The sequence below is a fragment of the Siniperca chuatsi genome, linkage group LG9, assembly GCF_020085105.1.
Source record: "Siniperca chuatsi isolate FFG_IHB_CAS linkage group LG9, ASM2008510v1, whole genome shotgun sequence".
Taxonomy (NCBI): domain Eukaryota; kingdom Metazoa; phylum Chordata; class Actinopteri; order Centrarchiformes; family Sinipercidae; genus Siniperca; species Siniperca chuatsi.
In genome coordinates, this window is record NC_058050.1 from 11,157,808 (window position 1) to 11,178,455 (window position 20,648).

Here is a 20,648-nt window from a genome sequence, read left to right on the forward strand (position 1 = left end):
TGTGTTCAGGTGTGTGCTTGTTTGTGTCCTTCAACTCACCTCTGACTATGGCTGTGACCTGGTCCCTGCCAGTCCCAATGCGGTTCTTGACCTCACAGACAAAAGTGGTATTGACGGCATCGTCCACCTTCAGTACCTTCAGCTCGTTGCCTGTGATCAGCACCGTGTCTGGCAACTCTCCTGACATACTGCAGGGACATGAGCATATCGGCATGAGAAAGAAGAAAAGGGAGAAGGCCAAAAAGAAAGAAAAAAATGTGACTGTTTTTTTTTACTTTGTGCACAATGAGAGCACTGAGACAGATGTACATTTACAGAAATGTATTGTGCAATGTCATCAAATTCCACTAATCTTGATCGGCAGTGCAAAACCAATCAGTTTCCTCTTTCCTCAAAAGGCAATCCATTATCACACAGTGGAGGAAAATACGATGGAGACAGGAGGAAAATCAAAACTGCTGGATCCGGGCCCAAAATCTCATCTCTCCTCATTTTAAAGTTCCAGACTTTCCGGGGTTTTTTTTCAAATTTTGTCACAGTTATATTAATAGATAATACGGAAAAAGGGAGAGAGGGAGTCATATTGTGTTTCTCATTATGCGAGGGTTAAATCTCAAGTCACAGAGTCCATTAAGAGAATTATTATACAGCTATCTCCATGATCAGTGCAGAGGGCTGTAGTGACAATAATAAAAAGCGCTGATTACAGCTCTGTGGACCTGGGAATGAAGGGTAAGGAAGGAAAAATTAAAGACAAAGAGATAAGAGAAAGAGAAAGCATGAGACGTTGGGAAAGACAGACAGGGCAAGAAACGACTAGACAAAAGACATGGTGTATGTGCTGATACTCACGTCTTCCACAGGGTGGAGATCGGGACAGGGTTTCCGGTAGCCTGGCAGGTGAGCACCACATTTGTGCGACCCACGTACCAATTATTGTCGTAACCCACTATTGATACTTGAGGGGCATCTGGGGGAAGGACAGATGAATGTCAGAAGGGAGGAGAAAAAAATAGCGTTCAATTAATCACTCCAAGGTTTGAAATGGGTAAAACCATGTTAGAGCGTGAACAGCAAAGGAATTCATGGAATAATAAGTGGTGGGTTGTGTGTGTGTGGTGTCTTACACTGAATGGCTAGCTTCAACGGGAAGCTCTCAGGTTTGCCCTGGGTCCTGTGCGCCACCACGCAGCTGATGTCTTTCCCGTTGTCTGCTGCTGTTGGAACCATGCGGTACTCGCTGCTCACTGTCACAGTGTTGTCAGCACCCGGCTTAGACACTGTTGTCGCATTACCATTGGCTGTGGTCACCCAGGAGATCTGGGCAGCGGGGCGGCCATCCACAGACTCGCAGCGTGCCACGACAACTGGCTGAGTGCCTGCTTCCACTGTTACGATGGAGGCTGAGTTCTGAGGCTTAGCTGATGGATGGACGGATTGATGAGGACGGAGGGTGGAGAGAGGAAGAGACACAGAGTGGCAGAGAGAAGATTAAAGGATGTAGAAATAGATAAAATGGAAATAAGACAGCTGAGGGAAAAGATAATGTGCACCATTATTGATAAACAATTTGAGTCACCAGCCTGGCAAAATCTCTCTCTCTGTCTCTCACTCCCTCCCTTTCTCCAACAATTATGAGCACCAGTGCAAACACACCCAAACCCTAAATCTTCTTTCAGTCTCCCTCCATTTCTTTAATCTATTCCCTCTCTATCCCCATCACCCACCACTGATAAACAATTTCCCTGACTGGTCCAGTGCATTTCCATAGACAAATTCTAAATCACTACATGAACTCATCATCCACCACCCTCTCTACTCTACTTCCCTCCTCATACCTCCTCAACTGCCCTCTCTGATACTAGTGTGGGATCAGAGGAGAGCAAGCAGGACAGGAGCTGACAGCAGGCATGACAAGCAGCCAGATCAATAAAGTGCCCGAGGGGAGGCAGGGAGGCATGATGCGTTGGAGAGAGAAGAGAGCGTAGCAGAGGCACTGGTGCCGGGCCAAGGTTAGACCAATGGTTCCATTGCATTAACAAGAACACAACTGATCTGGCAATACCACTTATAATAGCAATTAAGCCTATGTGGACTGCATGCTACCTTTGGGGGAGGGAGAGAGAGCTAGAGAGACTGACAGAGAGAGGTAGGCAGAGAGTACTTTGCATATGTATGTATGTATGTATGTATATATATATATATATATATATATATATATATATATATATATATATATATATATATATATATATATATATATATATATATATATACACACACACACACACTTTTTTAAGGAAAAAACATCAAAGAAAAGCTTTAATGCACTAGTTGCACAGATTCAACAAGGCTCTCTAAAAACTCTACTGGACAAACACCATGCGATACAGAAAAAAGTTTTTGGCCAGTTCTTTTGTTATACATTTCTTTATTACTCATTCCATTCAAGGCATGAAAGTATGGAGAAAATTCTTCGACAGACTACAGATATTTCAGAACAAGTTAGTCAGGTTTGTGTTGGGTTTGATTCCTCTGTGCCTGACAAAAAGCCAATTTGGGATTGAAAAGTGGCACTTTTCCTAATGTAATAAAATAGAAATTTTATAGGGAGCATTTAGCAATGTTGCAAGTCCTTGTGAGACAGTACCCTGTGATGGGTTTGAACCACATGTTGGTAAAGAACAATTCCAACAGCTTGCGTGACAGATCCGTAAAACCACGACCAAGTGTGGTGCATAATATTTATACCAACAGAGCTCCCGTGTATCTCTAAGGCCCGCTTTCATAGGGTTGGGGGGGAACTCATGCACACCAGGCTAGAGCTAGTATTGCCGACATTTAATACCAACATGGGTACTTCTTGTTCAAGTTCTGGGGTGCCAGAAGTTACCTTGGAACATTAGAAAATAAGTAATACCACAGTTTTCAATAGTAGATTAAATTGTGGCTGATGGGAAACTTCCTTTTAGTTATAATTTGATTGCAATTTTCAATATTTTATGTTTTAGAATGTTTGACCTAGACTGATTTTACTGATGATATAGTATTGTTGCCTAGTTACCTGAACATCTGTATCTTTGCATTCGTTACATCAGGGACCAGAATGGAAATACAATAGGTTTTGGACTTTATTGTGTCACACTTGAAATCTTTGTAGTTCTTGTAGTGTGATTTGATGTTCTCCATCTCACAAGATAAAAAAACTAAACATACTTCCAAAAGATATTCATTTTCCATTTGGTGACAATGGTGGTGCATAGTGCTGTGTAACACATATATAAATAAAAGAAGACAGAGGCATTGTTACTCCAAAAGAAGACAGAGGCATTGTTCCGGACTCAATCTTTCGTATTTATTAGCTGTAGTTTTCTGACACCTCTACCTGCTTCTGACGATGGTTTCAAAGTAAAACAGAAAGCTTGAGACTTAAATAAAGCCTCTGTCCTTTGTTGGAATAACATTACTCTTATATGTGTTAAATATCAGTACATCTCCTGGTTGCTGTCTAAAACGTCAGTCCAAAAAATCCCAGAGGTGTTTATTTAGGTTGCGATCAGGTGACTGTGAAGGCCGTATTATTCCCATTTCACATCAAATCATTCATGACCCCTAATGCACAGCAATGATAACATCTGCATTCACTGTTTCTCAACTCATTTGCTCAGGTTCTTCCTATAATTTGTCACCTATCTGTATATACACATTATATAAATGATGTTAGTGACCTACCCAGCATGACCAGGTATGTGATGCCTTGCTCGTTGCCACTGGGGTAGGTAGCATACTCGCAGATGTACTTCCCCTCATCGGTCATCCTAACATTGCTTATCTGGATAGAGGGACTGGCCAGGTTTGGGGGACTGGTTGTGAAGCTGACTCTGCCCTTCACGGGTGAGTCAGGGTAGTTGGGTTCGAAGTTGGGGTGAAACACAGCGATGTTGATCCTTACTCCTTCCTTCTGCTCGTAGATCCACGTGACCTGTGGTGGAGGAGGCACAAGGTCGTGGTTAGGATGTGCACAGTGACTGAGAAAAACAACAGGCCTCTTTATCATGGCATTGATAAGCGACACGGGGGAGTATTTTAAGACATCCACATTTTGCTGTAAACTCCACGGGGCAGCGTACACAGCATCACAATCAAATAAGTGGAGCAGGTATGAATATGGATGTGAGTTTTTCAGGAGCAGCACTCTCTCTCCCTCTTTCTCTTTCAGCTGCTCTTAGCAGAACCAAGGAAGTTGTGCACTTCCCACTTCATTGAGATGCGACTAAGAAGTGTGGACATTACCATATTCAATCCCCTAAAGCAAAATGAAGCTTAGTATTGTTTGTTTAGAGTAATAAACCATTAAGCCTAAATGTGATAAAAACCTCTTACTAGCCTTAGGATTATTTCTGTGAGCTATGATTTGTTAGATTGCTAGGTAAACAAGGCACATGGACCTGTTTTATCATTTTATGTTTATTTTGATTGCAATGAATTGCTCTTGTCCACCTGTTTCACACACCTGCAGAATCAGCTCAATGCATAATTGACAAATACTTTATTTTACAGGGAAAAAATAGCCCCATTTAGTCAAATATTCAATTGTTTATTCGCTTAATGTCCAATGGCTGTTCACTTGAATTGTGAAAGTAAATTGCAGTCCCAAGCAATTTCAACCAATTGTACTGTGTCTAGTCAGCACAATGAGCTGCAATTTCGGGATGAAACAGACATTTTCATTAGAATTTCATACCACAAACCCAGTTTTGAGTTGATATGAGTGTGGTGGTATAAAGAAGTAATCAAATCCTTACTGAAAAAAAGAAAACAATTGTATAATGACAGTGTGTATCTGACCATTGTGAGTTGAATCCCAGTGGCATCAGTGAAAGCACAGCGCAGGTTGACTGTCTGGCCGGGATACGACGACACCTCTGGCTCCACCTTTACCCGCTGACCTGACACTCCTAGGAGAAAGAGAGAAAGAGAAAGATTAATGTCTGTTTCCTTCCTTCCCAAGCTAGGAGATGGGACAAGGAAAGGGAGCAGAGGAATTGTGTTGGTACAAAGCCTCCTGATGATAAATGAGGACAGTGTGGTACAACAGAGGACAGCATTAGTGAACCCAGGCAAGTAGGCCAAGAGTCTGGTATCTCTCCATGACTGCATGTGGGGATGGAATGAACAAAAAAACAGGGGGTGCTGAGGAAAAAAAGAGGAAAGCCAGTTCTCTTTTGCACATAGGTCATAAATCAAGTGGATGGGTTATGCTTTTCTATAACCTGCCATTTGCTGTGCCGACACATTCCTGTGCAACAGCAAAGAGTCAAAATAAATATGCTTTTCTTGGTGTGTTGTGTCAGTGGGCGTGTGAGAAACAGAAAGAACGAGGGAGCTTTAGAACGACAATCTGTCCGTGTATATGTGTGTGTTTGTGTGTGTAATCCAGGTCTCTGTGAAAATGTAATTACTTGTATGAGTAAGCGCGCATTAGTGTATGTCAGCAAGATGGCACCTGTTTTAAGTAAGAGTAGATTACCTGCGGATACACAACTTCAAATGTCTGCAGCCAGGGCTACGTGTGCGAATGTGTGTACTCACAATGTGTTTACCAGCAAATTACACACATACAACAGCACCAATGAAACAACTTCCCTTAAAGACAAACAATTGCAGAACTTGTTCCACCAGTCTGTGCTGAACCAAAGCTGTTGTGTTGAAACTAATATGATCTGGAGGGCTGATGGAAAACACACGCACAAAACCCATAGGCTAGGAGATAAGAGGAAAGGGCAGTGCTGTCTCTCTCTTTTGACGAGCAATAAACACCACATCTTCTCTTCTCTAGGGAGATCTGAGATATCAATACAGAGGAAGAGAAGAGAGAGGAATGAGCGAAAGAGTGAGTGGGAAAGTGGAGGAAAACAAGCCTTTCCTAGAATAACACCAGCTCTCCCAGGACCAGCCCAATTTACAACCACAAAACAACTCCCTTGTAGCCACAGAGTAACCTCTGGACAACCACTAAGCAGCCCATGGGAGCAGCAGAGAGCCTTATTGGGGTGGAAAGAGGAACAGCTTGCTCTTTTTCTTTTTTGGGGGGGGCACACATGCCCGAGCATATCTGTGCAAGAAGATACACAAAAGCATCTGCACACACACATTCATACATATGACAGCTTTAATGTCGATCTTCTGGCCTGTGATCTTTCAAATGTCTACATCATTTAGCAAAGATCAAGCTACAACCCTTTTGTCAATCTACCTGAACCAGTCTGACAAACAATAGATTAGCTTTGGGAATAGGAGCTGTTCTCTGGTTACCAAAGGATGTAGCAGAGCAGGGGAAAAGGGGATGAAGGGTTATTGAAACCCTTGATTACTAGTCTTGATTGGGGTGTATGGACCAAGTCAGCTTGACATGTCAGAGGTCATTACACAATGTGGCACTGAAGATAAGTTACTCCGCCTCAGATTTCACTTGTGTGCACATGTGTAAATTTACACACAAACACATGCACAGCCGTTGTGTCCAAACACATAATGTGGGGGCAGAGCCGAGCCGGGCCTGTTGTCTGTCATTCGGAGGCAATAAGAGGAAAGCCAACCCAGGTCAACTCCTGCCAGAGCTTAGATGAGAGACAGGCTGGCCTTATGAGACTCTATATAGCCCCAGGGAAATGAATATTACACACAAGACATACAAAGACTTGCACGCCCTCATCCTCCATGATAGTCCTCAAACCCCAGCCCTGAAGACTCAGAGACTCTGTGTCATTAGAACAGCAGAGAAGAAAAAGTCAGCGGGTGCATGCGTGTGCATGTACATCGACACAACAGACTTTTTGAAATGCTGAGGAGAGGTGGCATTTGAAATAGTAATTGTCAGTATAAATATTTAGAGAGCATTGGTCATATTAAACAGAAGAGAGAGAGAGACGGGAGGTGGAGGCAGACAGGAACTAAGGGAATTAGAGAATAAAAGCCGGTTCAAGGGTAAGACTGAGAAGAAAGGAGGAGCGACAGAGGGAGAGAGATGGAGGGAGAGAAAAAGAGGGTTGGAGGGGAGGAGAGTGAGAACAGAAGCCTTGTGTCACCGCTGCTCTACTTTACAGTAGCTCTGCTGCCTGCAGGTGACATACAAGAAACGCCACCAAACGCACATTAACAAACAAATGCATGCACACACAAACTGCCCTCTTCAACATCCTCAAGTACTGTCACCTATCATTATGTCTTTAACACCCACATGATGTGCACGCACACACACACACATTATGCTGATGGGGCTGCGACAGCCCTGCCATATTAACACAGTCTTCTCTGATCTCCTGCCTGGTCACGCTGACATTCCCATATTTCCCACCATTCGTCTGTGAAGAGGAATATGAATCAGGAAGGAAGAAGGAGAGGAAGTGTGATAGGAGGATGGAAGGATGAAAGGAGGAGACAAGAGACAGCCTGGGAATGCCAAAGTGATGAAGGATGAGAGCAGAGGAGAGGGGAGGGGAGGGGGTGTAAGGAAAGTGGGGATGAAAGTGTGTGAAGAGAACACGGTGCCAGGAATAGAGAATGAAAGAGGGAGTGAAAAGAGAAAGTGGTGAGAGAAAAGGAGAGAGGAGGAGGATCTCGAAGGGGAGATGGTGCGAGTTATAAACAAGGTTAATAGGAGACAGCTGAGGGACAAAAGAGAGACATTTAGAAGAGAGAAATAAAAGGAGTGAGAGAGGAAGTAGGTGAAAAAGAGACCAAGAGAGATGTGATGGGAGAAACTAAAGATGGAGAGGGTGTGGGGGTTTACAGGTAGAGAGGAACAGAGCGAAAGGAGGCAGATGAGGGGAGAAGAGCAGGAGGTGTGAAGCAGTGAGAGGCAGGGTAGACTCCACACCTGACCTTGTGAGAAACACTGTGGCTGTGAATAGAGAGAGAGAGAAAAAAACAGAGTGAGTGAGCCAGAGGAAGCAAGACAGCAAGTCAAAAAAAAAAAAAAGACTCAAAATCCTAATTTTCTCTGCAGCCCATTTGAGCCAGTCGTGGCTTATAAAATGAACATACGCTTATCAGCCTGTGTCCGCCTGCCTGGTTGCCTGGCTGGCTGACTCTGACGCCTAATGGCATTCATGTCCTCTGCCTGATCCCCACTATAGTGGAGAAAAGCACAACGTCAGGGGGACAGGGAGTGCAGGCCATCACCTAAAATATCTAATGGTCTTCAGAGCTCACTGACTCTCTGCCATTTCATCAAGCTAGTGGCTATGCACTGTCAGGTGGGCTAGAATGAAGCTTTCCCATTCTCCGTGTTCTTGAAGATTGCTTCCTAGCACACATTGTGTGCGTGTGTGTGTGTGTGTATGAGTGTGTGTGTGTGTGAGAGAGAAAGAGAGAGAAAATGTGGGTGTGTTTTCCTTTGGCCTTTCTAACACACTGCTGTCTCAGTAAGCATGCTGGGCTTTCATTATTCTTCCAGGTCTGTGCGAAGTGTGAATTTCTCCATTTACATTAATCTCTTGTTGCTGTTGTTATTGTTGTGCCCACCCTCTCCACTCCTGAAGAATAATAGCGTTGATACAGGCAGTATGGAGTGCAGGGTGTGGCGTCACAATTCTGTACTGATGGAATCTGCCTCTGACTTTTCACCCCTCACACACAATCTTTTTCTTACAGGGGAATTAGAATGATTCCCAGCCCACCTTTCAAACTTGATGACTTGAGTTTTGGACCCAAGGGTGGCACTTGTGATGTAATGAAATGAGTTTTTCTGATACTGCAAGAAAGACCCGACCCATTTTTTTCCAGACTTCAGAATACAAAGAATGTCTGTGCGGTATATAACCACCTCTGCGGCCTTAGGGGCTTGATTGCTTGCCTATAAACCAAAATAATGTGAACACCCAATCATGAGTACACCACATTTTCAAACAGCTCCTCTTTGGTTTGATGCACAGGCATGAATTATCCTTGAGCTCGATGCTCAATAAATAAATGGCAATTAAAAAAGGTACAGGGATGTTTAGATATTGTGTTTACAAAGGCCAGGTGTTGCATCACCTATTTATTAATTCCATTGAAACAGTTCAGCTGTGTATATGGAGGGCTCATCATCTTTCAGCCACACATGGTGTACCTTGGACTGCAAGATGCCATAAAAATCCTTTTTCATAATAAATGCATGTTAAGTGTCCATGTTATTACATATTCACCACTATGCTTAACAGTAACCAGAAGACACTGTGGGTTGAAGTAATCCTTGAAATTCCCCCAAACAAGAACATGAGTGTTGAAAAATGGTTAAGAATGATCTATCAGATGATGTTACTTTTTCATTGTTCAAGAGTCTAGGTTTTATTCTCAGTGCAACAGTGTCTGCCTGTTTGTGAACTGGCCTTGGATTTAAGTGGTTTCTAAATGAAAGCTCTGCCAAATGCCAGCTTTGTGAAGCTCCTGATGTGCAATTTTTTTTTCTGAGACACTGGCACAGAGACGGCGATTCAATTCCTTGATTATTACTGGGGCTGTAGTTTTGTACAGTGCAGCTTTTAAGTATTTGGACAGTGACACATTTTTCTGTTGTTTTGGCTCTGTACACCAGCAAATGGACTTGAAATGAAACAATAACTTAGATTAAAGTGCTGACCTTCAACTTCTATGTTGTTTGAGAGTATGAGAGGGTAACAGGGTGACAGTAATAGCCCTTTTATACATAGACCTCCAATTTTTGAACTGTGAATGTCCAAATGTTTTATAACTAACCTGCCTATCCCTCATGAAGAGCAACAGCTTGTAGCTACTGTTCCTCCTCACTAAATCCTCAATACTGTTCCCTATATCACTTTAGATACTGTAATATTGCAGCCTTTGTGAATGATGCACCTGCAAATTTGGGCGCTGATTGTTCATCTCTTTGGAACACTGTTTGTTCCATTGTGAAGCTTTGAAAACTCATAAGCAGAGACGGTCAAACGTGTATTAAAGCTGACGCTCACCATCTGACATTCTAGTTAAAATGGCCTGCATGTGTAGCTACCCTTATAACTGTGATTTCTGTGAGATGTTGCCATTATTGTGTCCAAACCAAAACAGTGACACTGCTGTGGCTGCGTGTCATGTCCAAACTGCTGCTGGTGTGTACTAATAGCCGTTATCAGCCGGAGTCTGGAACAGCACCAACCTGAACCTGCTGTGTGCTGCTGCTACCCGACACTGTTGCAGCACTGGTTCCTCTGACCTTCACAGACACGCACACACACACATGCAGCCACACAAACCTACAATGAACGTGCATACACTGCGCAAGCACACACACACACATTTAGATGTGGATACTTTGGTATGCAGGGAGCAGAGTGGGAATGCAGCTTAGCTTTGACAGGCGAGGCAGTTTGACAAGCCAAGAATAAAACTAGGAAATGAAGACTTGAGATGTGTCTCGTCTTCTCATTGACCTTTCCACTGGGCTCTCTATAAAAGGGGCCAATCAATAGCACATTGGAAAGCTACATTTAGAAGTGACCACTGCACATTATGGACTTCTCCGATGACATCCTATTATAATCCATTCATGCTGTAAGCTTTACTAGTGGAAGCAATCGAGTCAAAAGCACCTTGGTTTGATAAAGAAGCACACTTCAAAGTCTTCAAGGCTATCACATGAGATCTGCACTCAGAAATCACCATTGATGTTCAATTAACTTGGAAATGTAAAAAATAAAAACAGCTGTTAAAGGGCTTGGTGTTACAGCGAGGTTGCATGCAGGAGACAGGAGGTAAAAAAAAAAAACAACCCCTGTGATGCAACAGGAGCAGAGGAAAAAAGGTGCAAGAAGAAGGGAGTGCTACATTTCACTTTGTTCACAGTGACATGATGAAATATTTTATAACTGACTCTGAACACAGAGTGTGGAAAGAGAAGGGGAATCAGACACACAGGGAGAAATGAGGAAGGGAGGCAGGAACGCATGAAATGTAACAGAAGGGGAGTGAAGGAGAAATAGGGGTTTGGAGGGAGGGACACAGGGAGACATGAACAGGCTTCAAAGTGCCAAGGAGAAAAGAACAGCTGGAGGAGAAATCTGCACTGGGAGGTGTTTGTGTGTTTGGTGAGTGTGTGTGCACACATGCATCTGTATACTGATGCATATTCCTATTTAGTTGCCTGTTCATAACAAACATGCCCTAGGACTCGAGTGAATATCATTTGCAAAAATAAGCATTTGCCAATTCAATTAAGTGTATCATCTTAATGAAAAAAGACCCAGCAGGGAAGTTTAAAAACACTTTAAAAAATACAGTTTTATTCTCTCAAAACGGTGTATACTTCAACTCAAAAGGCCAAAACCACCTGCCTCCAAAGCTGGACCATGACCTTAGTCTTGACAGTATGCATGAGTTCGAGAAGAAGAGGAGTCTGGCAAAGTAGAGGAATTCACAATGGGATTTCCCAGCCATTGAACTGCAGGGGCCTTGACATGAAATTACAATAGCCCATGCATACATCTCTCTGTGGACCTCTCTCCTCCTATATCTTCCATTCTCAGTTATGTACATACCACAAACAGAATATTTCAGGTCTAGCAAGCTCAGGCAGTCAAACAAGTCTGAAATGGGAATCATGTTTGAATGAAATTGGAAAAATCCGTCAAACATACATAGCGGATTATTTTGTTTAACTGCAGCGTATCGCACCTCGCAACAGGATGAACCTTACGACCAATAACATACACAACACGCTTAATCATTTAGCATCTGCCAAGCTAAGGGAAAATTATGCATAAGAGTTAAAAATGACTTGCAAAGTAGTCAAAATGGTGTGTGGGGGGGGGGTTGTGGCGAGACAAAACACATTTGCACACGTACAACTGCTAAGTAAGCATAACCACATTTAGACAGGCAGCAACAGAAGCGCGCGCACACACACACACACACACACACACACACACACACACACACACACACACACACACACACACACACACACACACACACACACGGTGTGAATAATTCATCCCCAGGTAAGAACGAAAGCAGTGTGCTCTCCTCCTCCTCCTCTTGTCTCTTCATTATTGATAAAACACCAACATCTACACTGTACCTGACCCAGGAGAGAGAGGGGAAAGAGAGCAAATGAGGGAAGGAGTGAGATGCTCAAAGAGAAAAGACTGCGATAAAGAATGACTCTGGGACATGAAGAAATACAGCAACTGTGTAAAGTAGAGGTGTATAAAGCATAAAATACACAAAAAAGAAAATGACCAAGGCCATAAGACATGAGCGCGGTTTTATGGTATTGCATGTTTTCATTTGGCGCTGGGCCCGTTTAGGGACAGTAAAGTCTTGCTTGTGACATGCAGTTTACTGTGGACAGAAAGGACACAGCTCTCCTGAGTCAAACAAATAACTACTGCTTCTATACTGCCTTGCTACTGCTATCGCTCCAACCCACTGAATAAGTGACTGAATAACATACTGGCTGGATGGCTGACAGACACCCAGCTCCCCTGCGGCTCCTGGCTCTGCTTTGTCTGCTCAGGCCCTGCACATCATTCTACCTCCACAGCTCTTGCCTTCTCTCGGCATCGCTCACTTTCTTTTTTTTCCCCTCTGTGCCATAGCCCTGTCCTGTCTTTTCATTTTGGAATAAATCCTTTTCATCCCTCTGGCTCATTCTGCTCTTCCTTGACTACTTTTTTTTTTACTCTGCTAGTTCTTTTTCTGTCTGACTTCTTCATTCTAGCCCTGTGTGCCATCGCTCCTCATGGTAATTGTACTGGGCATGTTATTTTAGCCCTGCATGTAATTTCGGGTTTTACTGCCGGGTGACTATAGTGACAGATCTGCAGTCAGTGTGCAAGTATGAAATGTAAATCTGAAGCTTTGGGAAAACATTTTTCAGACAAGTCTAGGGTCAGTGTCTGAGTGTCTTGATCTATTCCCTATTATGCATGCTGAGGCCTTGCACCTCTTTATCAGGTCTAGCAGTAAGCTTACAAAAAAAATCCTTTGGACATCACTCTGAATGATTTTGGAAGTGTGTGTGTGTGTGTGTGTGTGTGTGTGTGTGTGTGTTTGTGCACATCCAGAGTCTGGCAGCATCTCACTTTGGAAATAGCCATGAATTAAAGGATCAGGCTAAGTCAGAAGTGCACAGCAGGAGAAAAGTGTAAGGTACTTCTACGAGTATCCAAGGCGGGCTGTGTATGTGTATCTATGTGTGTGTCTGTCTGTATCCATCATTTCCTATAGGTGTGTGCGCGCATGTGTGTGTGTGTACGTCCATCCCTCAGTATGTCAGTTGTTAATATAATGTGATTATGCATCCTATTTTTGCCTCCCTAACAACACTTGGATGTGCTAGTCTACCGAGGTGTCAGAGAGGATATTTCAGGCTGGGTGTGATCATTGCCTGAATTAAAAACTGAGCCGCCTGTTAAAAGTGAGAGGAATTCCATGACAACCCCGCCACCGGACCCAAACACAGCTGTGTTTCCAGGTTTTTCGTCGCCAACGTTCACCTTTACTTCACCTTGGTGTCAGGGCTGCCATTAAGCCTACTACTGACAAGCCCATTGGTCAACAATGCTGTCAACAAGCAGCTCATTCTTAGCTGAGGGGGTGAGAGACCAATCCAATTTATACTGCACATTAAAGGATTAAAATGCAGTACGATGATATGAGGGAGACGGTTATTAGCACAGTCAATCTGTCAGGAGGATCACACAGCATGTTACCAAATCAATGCCGGCCATATGGAAGACAGAAGGTCAGTCAACACAAGCAAACAAACAAGGAGGTGTGTACCAATATTATGATAAACTGATGACTGTGTCCGTCACAACACCCAGCTGGAATGAATTACTGATGGCAAGTCTGTGTGGGAGCACGGAAAAGAAGTCTGCAGGGAAAGATTTGAGAGGACGGGCGAGTTATGTTCCAAAATATGACACCCACCACAAAAAGTAGTGTGTGTCTACTCTTGCAAAAGTATTGCTAACACAGTAGAAAAAGTTATGATTTATAATGATCATGACTCATATTACTAGAACATTGCAGTATATTTGCCCAAATGTCAGAGATATGGAGAGCTGATAAGTCCACCTGCATTTTGAAAATACAATGAGGACATGAGACAGCTTTTTATTAGATCTTTTTTACATAAGGACAAATGAGAGCTACAATGAGGTGGGAAGATGGCAACAATTAGTAAACATCAGGCAGGTAGGATGTAGGAAAAAAGAACAAAAGGATAGGGGTGGAGGACAATAGATAACTGAAGCAATTAAAAGCTGAAAGAAACCACGCTTTGTATATCAAGCTGCATTGTATCAGTCGGGAGTTTCATTCCCTCAGGTCTGCAGTGAGGTGTGAGGGCTGAGGTGAACGGCCCATTGTCTTCAAGCCTTAATACAGGCAGTAAAGATGAAACTCTGCACTTCAACACATACCTCCCATCAGTTCCCCCATAAAGGAGGAGGGGAAAGGTGATACCGGGGAGGGAGGGGATGAAACGAGGAAAGAAAGGAAAACAGAAAGGTTTGGACTGTAGTTTCTATAAGGTACAATGGAGCAGAAGAGTAATAAACAGCAGGGATGTATGAGGAGGTTGTGCTCAGGGTTGTTCTCCAGCCCTCCCTCCATCTTGTCCCTTTGTACTGAATGTTAAGATCAACTTTGATTATTCTCTGAAGGACAGTCACTATGACAACTTGCCTTGGGAACATGGTGTATTGTTTTGATGCTGACGAATGGATGGATGGATGAATGAACAACTAATAGACAGACTTACAGCTCAAGGAGACAGATCAAAGAGGGAGGGGTGCATAACTTGATATTTCCTCGAAAGTCAGTCTATCAAATAAAACTAAACAAAATACAGTGAAAAGGTGTGACTGGCTGTATGGCCACAGTCAAGGTAAAAATAATAAAAGAGGATATCTCTGAGGACATCTGGACCTGTACAGTATAACACAAAACGATTTCAACTATCCTTAAAAAAGGCAACTGTGCATGACAACTCAAATAATAAAAAGAAGTTAGACAAGACTCAGTTAAAAGCTTTACAATAATAGGAGTAAAACAAAAACTATATACCATTCAATAGCCAGAGGACATAAAGGACTTAGAAAAATATATATCTAAGATATTCTAAGAAGCAGGTAAAGCATAACAACACCTGATGACAGCAGCAAAAATGTGTTCACTTAAAGTGGCTCAGTATGCGCATAATTTTACCTGCAATTTTCTGGTCAAAAAAATCCAAGTCCATGTGTTTCATTTCAATAAACTTCAAAAAGGTGTGAACAATCCTCTGCTAGGCTGCTTATGTCCTTTAGCAATAAGATATTAAACCTGAAGATAAGGGACGAGGTCAAAATACTCCATAAAAGATTGCGTGACTAAGAATAACTGTGCTGACTCATTTTGAATGAAAACAGTCTTTGCTGGCAACATTTAACTATTACTCTGTTTACATCCCACCTTAATTGACTGTCAAGCACTTAACTGGACTAATTTGTTGATACACTGAATGCCTGTATTATATTTGCTGAATCTAAAATTAGTCCTTTAGCTTTGGATAGATTAGTAGGGCTGAAAAGATTTGTTGATTAATCATCAACTATTTTGATAATCTATTAATTATCTAGGTTATTTACTAATAACATTTTCTGGCTCTTGCTTCTCAAATATGAGGATTTGGTGCATTTCTCTATTTTATATTATTATAAATTGGATATCTTTGTGTTTTGGACTCTTAGTCTGACCAAAAATGCAATTTGAAGATGTCACCTTTGGCTCTGGGAAATTTTGATTGGCTATTTTCACTATCAAAATAAATAATCAACAGTTTAAATCAATAATGAAAATAATAGTTCTACCCCCGTAGATAACAAAAGAGAACCATGGTTCTGTTCTGTAACCTGAAGGTGAGGCTACAATGCAGTATTGACCAAAACAATTACCACAGACCACAGCTTCTGCAGTTGTCAGTACACATGATGAAAAGTAAAAAGAGGTGAACTAGTCCAATGCCATTCACAGGAAACCTCTGCTGTCTGTCAGTCAAAAAAATAAATAGAATACATCTATGAAACAATGAGGTTAATTAATGAGGTTAATTAAAATCAAAACCCAATCAAGAACCAATCTTTCTATTTAAAGATAGGGTTGCATATAAAGAGCAGGAGAAAAAGTCTGCGATCTGTAACTTCTCACGATGTTAGTATTGAGGACAAACAGCTTGGTGTCCTGAACACTTTTTCCTGTCTGAGAGACGAACAGCAGCGGATCTAGTTTCCCCTCAATAACAGTATGAACCCTGGGTTTAGCCTGTAATGGCCCGGCAGTCACAATGATGCTACAATTGATCTGACTCTCAGAAGATTGAAGCCACTTCTCAGAGATCATAAAGAGGAGCACAACAAACACACACACACACACACACCAGAAAACACACACGCTGCTGGAGCCGTCCCCTGTCAGGTTGTCATTAGATTGGGTTGGAACCGCCTTTGTTTACCATCTACCCCCTTAAGGCAGAGTGACAGATAAAGGATTGAAAAGTGAGGGATAGATAGATGGGGGTATGAACAGACAGAGATTGGCCTGCCATGCTCCAGTGGCCAGTTTCAAGGACAGTCGGGCCCTTCCATATCACAGCCTCTGTGTAATTAGACAGTGCTCTGTCACGTACCAAAGAATTGCTCCTATTTGTGTCATATTACACGCAGCATGGATATCCCCTACTGTGCTTTGCCATTGAGACCTAATGCAAAAGGAGCAAAGGGGGATTTGTACAAATTTAATTACATTCATAATTCGCCCATCTTTAGCTGTAATCACTTGGGGTTAAATTAAGTAAATCCACTTCTCAGCTAGCCACCCATGCCCTGTGTTGCCACAGTAAGCACAGCATAACATCTGGTTTTTCAGGGGAATTTCAGTGACAGGCTGAAACTCTCAAAGTGAAAGTAAACATAGTTCTTGGTATGCAGTAGTGAAATATTAACAGCTGTACTCTTTCTACTGAGGTACTGCATGCTTTGGTTTGGAGCATTGCAGCTCACATACGTTGTGTGTGTGTGTGTGTGTGTGTGTGTGTGTGTGTGTGTGTGTGTGTGTGTGTGTGGCTGTCTGCTGGTATATGATACTGTGTCTCTGAGACCACCTGCAGTGTCTCCAAAAGGCAGGGAAAAATCTGCCGCTGTGTACATCTTTGTGTGTCTGTTTTTGAGTCTTTGTGTGTCTGCCTGTGTGTGTTTGGTGCACCTCATAGCCAAATCGCAGCACAGGCAGGCGGCCTTTTCAACAGAGCGGGAGAGGAGTGAAGCAGATCAAACACAAGCCAACTAATCACAGACGCTGGCTAATTAGCGCAGTCCTCAAAGGGGAACCAGGAATGAGTGATGATTCCCCTTTATGAATTTCCCAATGACGCTGTGCCGTATGCCACCATGAATACTCACCGGTCACATAAAGGAGAGACTGGAAAGGGTAAAGTGCAAAGAGAACCACCAGTTATCTGGCCTTGTTGTAATCTTATCATCTAAGAGCAAAGGGCAAAGTGGCACTCGATATATTTTATCAGCGTTTCAGTCATGTGCACAGAACACACACAAACACCATTGCTGTCACAACCTCACACAAACACACAACAAAGTTTTATCTCAACATCCTCAAATTAGACTGCATGTAACGTTTCCCATTAAGGGATTTCTGGAGCGATTAAATCCTGAGTGCGGTGATATTCCAGCCTCCAGAGCGGAGCACAGGTTGATGTTCCTTTGCGTGGGCTCCGAGTGCTGATTAGCAGGCGGATCTGCCACGCTGATCCCAGATTTCCACCAGATCAGAGGCCGAGCTGTGAGCATGGCGGCGGCTGCGGCAGCCAATTACAGATGTGACACGCACGCTTATGCACACACTCACACATGCGCCCTGCCACACACATGCAACCACACGCCTGTCCAGAAATGGATTTCTCCAGGCTGAAGTCATCAAAGTGACGTGAACCCCCCACCCTCCTCTTCCAACCCCTCTTCTCTTCTCGTCTCAGACAAGAGGGCACCTGTCAGAGGATGCCCAGTTCACCAGCCAGCCAATCCTCCCAGAGACGGAGACAGAGAGAGAGCAAATGAACGCAGAGATAGCCAATAAAGATTCTATTAAGTCTATCTGAAAAAGCTCAGGCCACTGATGGGAGTTAGCCTAAATAAAACCCACTTCATCATTCTTGAAAAGGTCCCATCTCGTATCTATACATCTTAACATCAAGCTAAACATAGATATTCTAATTCTAGCTCTGGGCCTGGCTTTGAACAACATTGTGTCATTGGGTGGATAAACAACAACACAAACACACACTCGCATTTTCAAACACACAGTCATTCACATCTCTCTCATGTCGCCAGATTTATGGTGGAACAATACCCTCCCTCTGCCCTCTGCAATACTGCCGTCAATGGCCAGCATTTGTTTCAGATGATTACAGTGTGACAGTTGGCATTCATGTGACAGACAAACACACATTCCAGATTTATGGTTATACAAAAATTCTAATATGCTTTGAACATTAACAGCTGCATCTGGGAGGCTGGAAAGCGAAACGAATTGATGAGGCTGGTCGGAGAAGACAAAACAGATCTGAGAATAAAATATAAAATTAAACTCGCCAATTTACAGTTGAGCAACGGCGTAGCAGGAACAAAAAGAGGTGTAGATAAATAAGAACATAAAAGACATTGGAGGGGAGGCAGAGAGTGATATGGGTGGGGGGTGTGGGGGTGGGGGTGGGGGTGATGATGCTGCAGAGTAGAGCAACAGCTGCTGAGCATCACATCTGCTCCAAGTGGAGTCATCAGCAAACAGACAGACTGGAACAGACCCACTGAGGCAAGCCCCAGGGAGAGCGAGGGGTGGACAGAGGAAGAGTGGAATGGAGGAGGGGGTTAGGTGAGGCAATAAGAGGACGAGATGAGAAGGATAAGAAGGATAGAATTAAAGAGATGGAGGGTGGAAAAAAGATGAAAAGGAGATGGCAGTGCACAGAAGCAGAGAGAGCTTCGGCAACCTGTTACTCTTTCCTCAAATGGAGGTGATGGAGTAGGGTGGGGCAGGTTGGAAGATGATTTTGCAGGGAACAGGAAACTCAAATCAGTTGTTGTTCTTTTCTGTCTCCCACTTTAGCTGCCCCCTTCTCACCCCTTCCCTGACATCCTTCCTCCATCTCTCTCTTCTCTTCAGCGAGACTGACAGAACAAGAGAAGCCTGTGAGAGTAAAGATGAAAGGCCTCTGAGGGAGGTGTGTGTGTGTGTATGAATGTGTGTGTTGAGGATGTGTGAGATGAATGAATGACCCCTCTTATCCCTTGTCCCCCACTGGAGCCGTCCTATCCTAACACAACAGCAAAACAAATACATACAACACTACGGGGGCAGCGTGGAGGTCACACTGCGGCATACGTGTTTGCTGTGTACATGTGTTTATTCTTACTCACACCATGTTCCCACAGCAGAAAATGAGACACATCAAACATTTCTCTAACAAGGCTGCCTCAGCATGAATATCATCTTATGCCTAGCTTCATGTCCTGCAGTGTACACCTTCGGCCTGCGGAGAAGCACCCTGAGGAGAGGTAGGGACCCTGAGAAGTACACATTGTTCATTCATGATAGCAGCCACTGGCAGCGAGGGCAACCCTGTAGCAGAGTAAGCGATGTCATTTGGCAGCAAATGAAGGGGAAAGAGCAAAGCAGTTTATGCTAGCGTCTCTCCGAGGTCTCACAGCTAGCTCTAACATTAAGTTAGCCTAGGCGCAGGACAAAGCTCAGTTTGTGTTCACGTCTCTGCTTGGTGGAATAAACATGGCTGCTGCTTCACAGTTTCCTTTAGCTCGCCCTCTCCTTTCCTCTTATCTTGCCCTCCTCTCTTGTCACCCCCGCTGCCTAAAAGAACAATCTACAGACGCAGCATGCCCTTCCAAAATATTTACTCACTCAGTATTGGCTGAACACAAAGGCCATTCTCTTACTCTCTCTGATGTCTAACATTCAAACAAACCATGCACCCACAAGAACTTGCTGACTGCACCTGCTTTGGATCACACTTTTCCTCTCTCTACACTATGCACACACACACACGTTTACTGTGGGGATTCCACCCTTACTAAACCTTTCATCTGGTTCATTCCTTTGACTGATCTAGAAGTTGGTGAAGAAAAACAAGTATAGCAGCAACAGTAGTCACCCCCACCTTGCCTGCGGCAGGGAGTGTGTATGTGTTGCTCACATCCTCACACACACCCCTCTGATTCAATACCCCTGACACTGTCTTAACACCTTTTCCTTTGCAGCTTGCGCCCTTCTTTCCTCTTTTCCTCTCTCTCTCCTATCTCAATCTGTCACCTTACATTCTCCCCTCGGTCCTCCTTAATCTTTTCCTCATTGCATCCTTTTTGCTAACAAATTTCAAAGCAGCTTTTCTAACTAATCCAACATTTTCTGTTTTTAGCTAGCAAACCCAAATATAAGTTCATTAACAATCAAGTGTTGAAATCAGTTGCAGTGTTGCAAAGCTCTGGCTTTTCCTGGCTCCTCATTCATTAGCATATGTTTGAAAACCAAGTCTAAATGAAATGATCAGAGATGATGATGAACTACAAAAAAAA

The 20,648-nt window shown here is 43.3% G+C and overlaps 1 protein-coding gene across 3 annotated transcripts in view; it reads right to left on the reverse strand.

The window, feature by feature from the left end:
* LOC122882039 (nectin-2-like) overlaps window positions 1-20,648 on the reverse strand; it is a 74,683-nt gene that overhangs the window by 41,577 nt on the left and 12,458 nt on the right. For all 3 annotated transcript variants that reach the window (XM_044208992.1, XM_044208991.1, XM_044208990.1), the window contains exons 2-6: window positions 4,849-4,958; window positions 3,733-3,982; window positions 1,128-1,421; window positions 853-970; window positions 40-188 (exon numbers count right to left, since the gene is read on the reverse strand). In XM_044208992.1, the coding sequence (XP_044064927.1) occupies window positions 40-188; window positions 853-970; window positions 1,128-1,421; window positions 3,733-3,982; window positions 4,849-4,958 (921 nt within the window). The remainder of the gene's footprint in view (window positions 1-39; window positions 189-852; window positions 971-1,127; window positions 1,422-3,732; window positions 3,983-4,848; window positions 4,959-20,648) is intronic.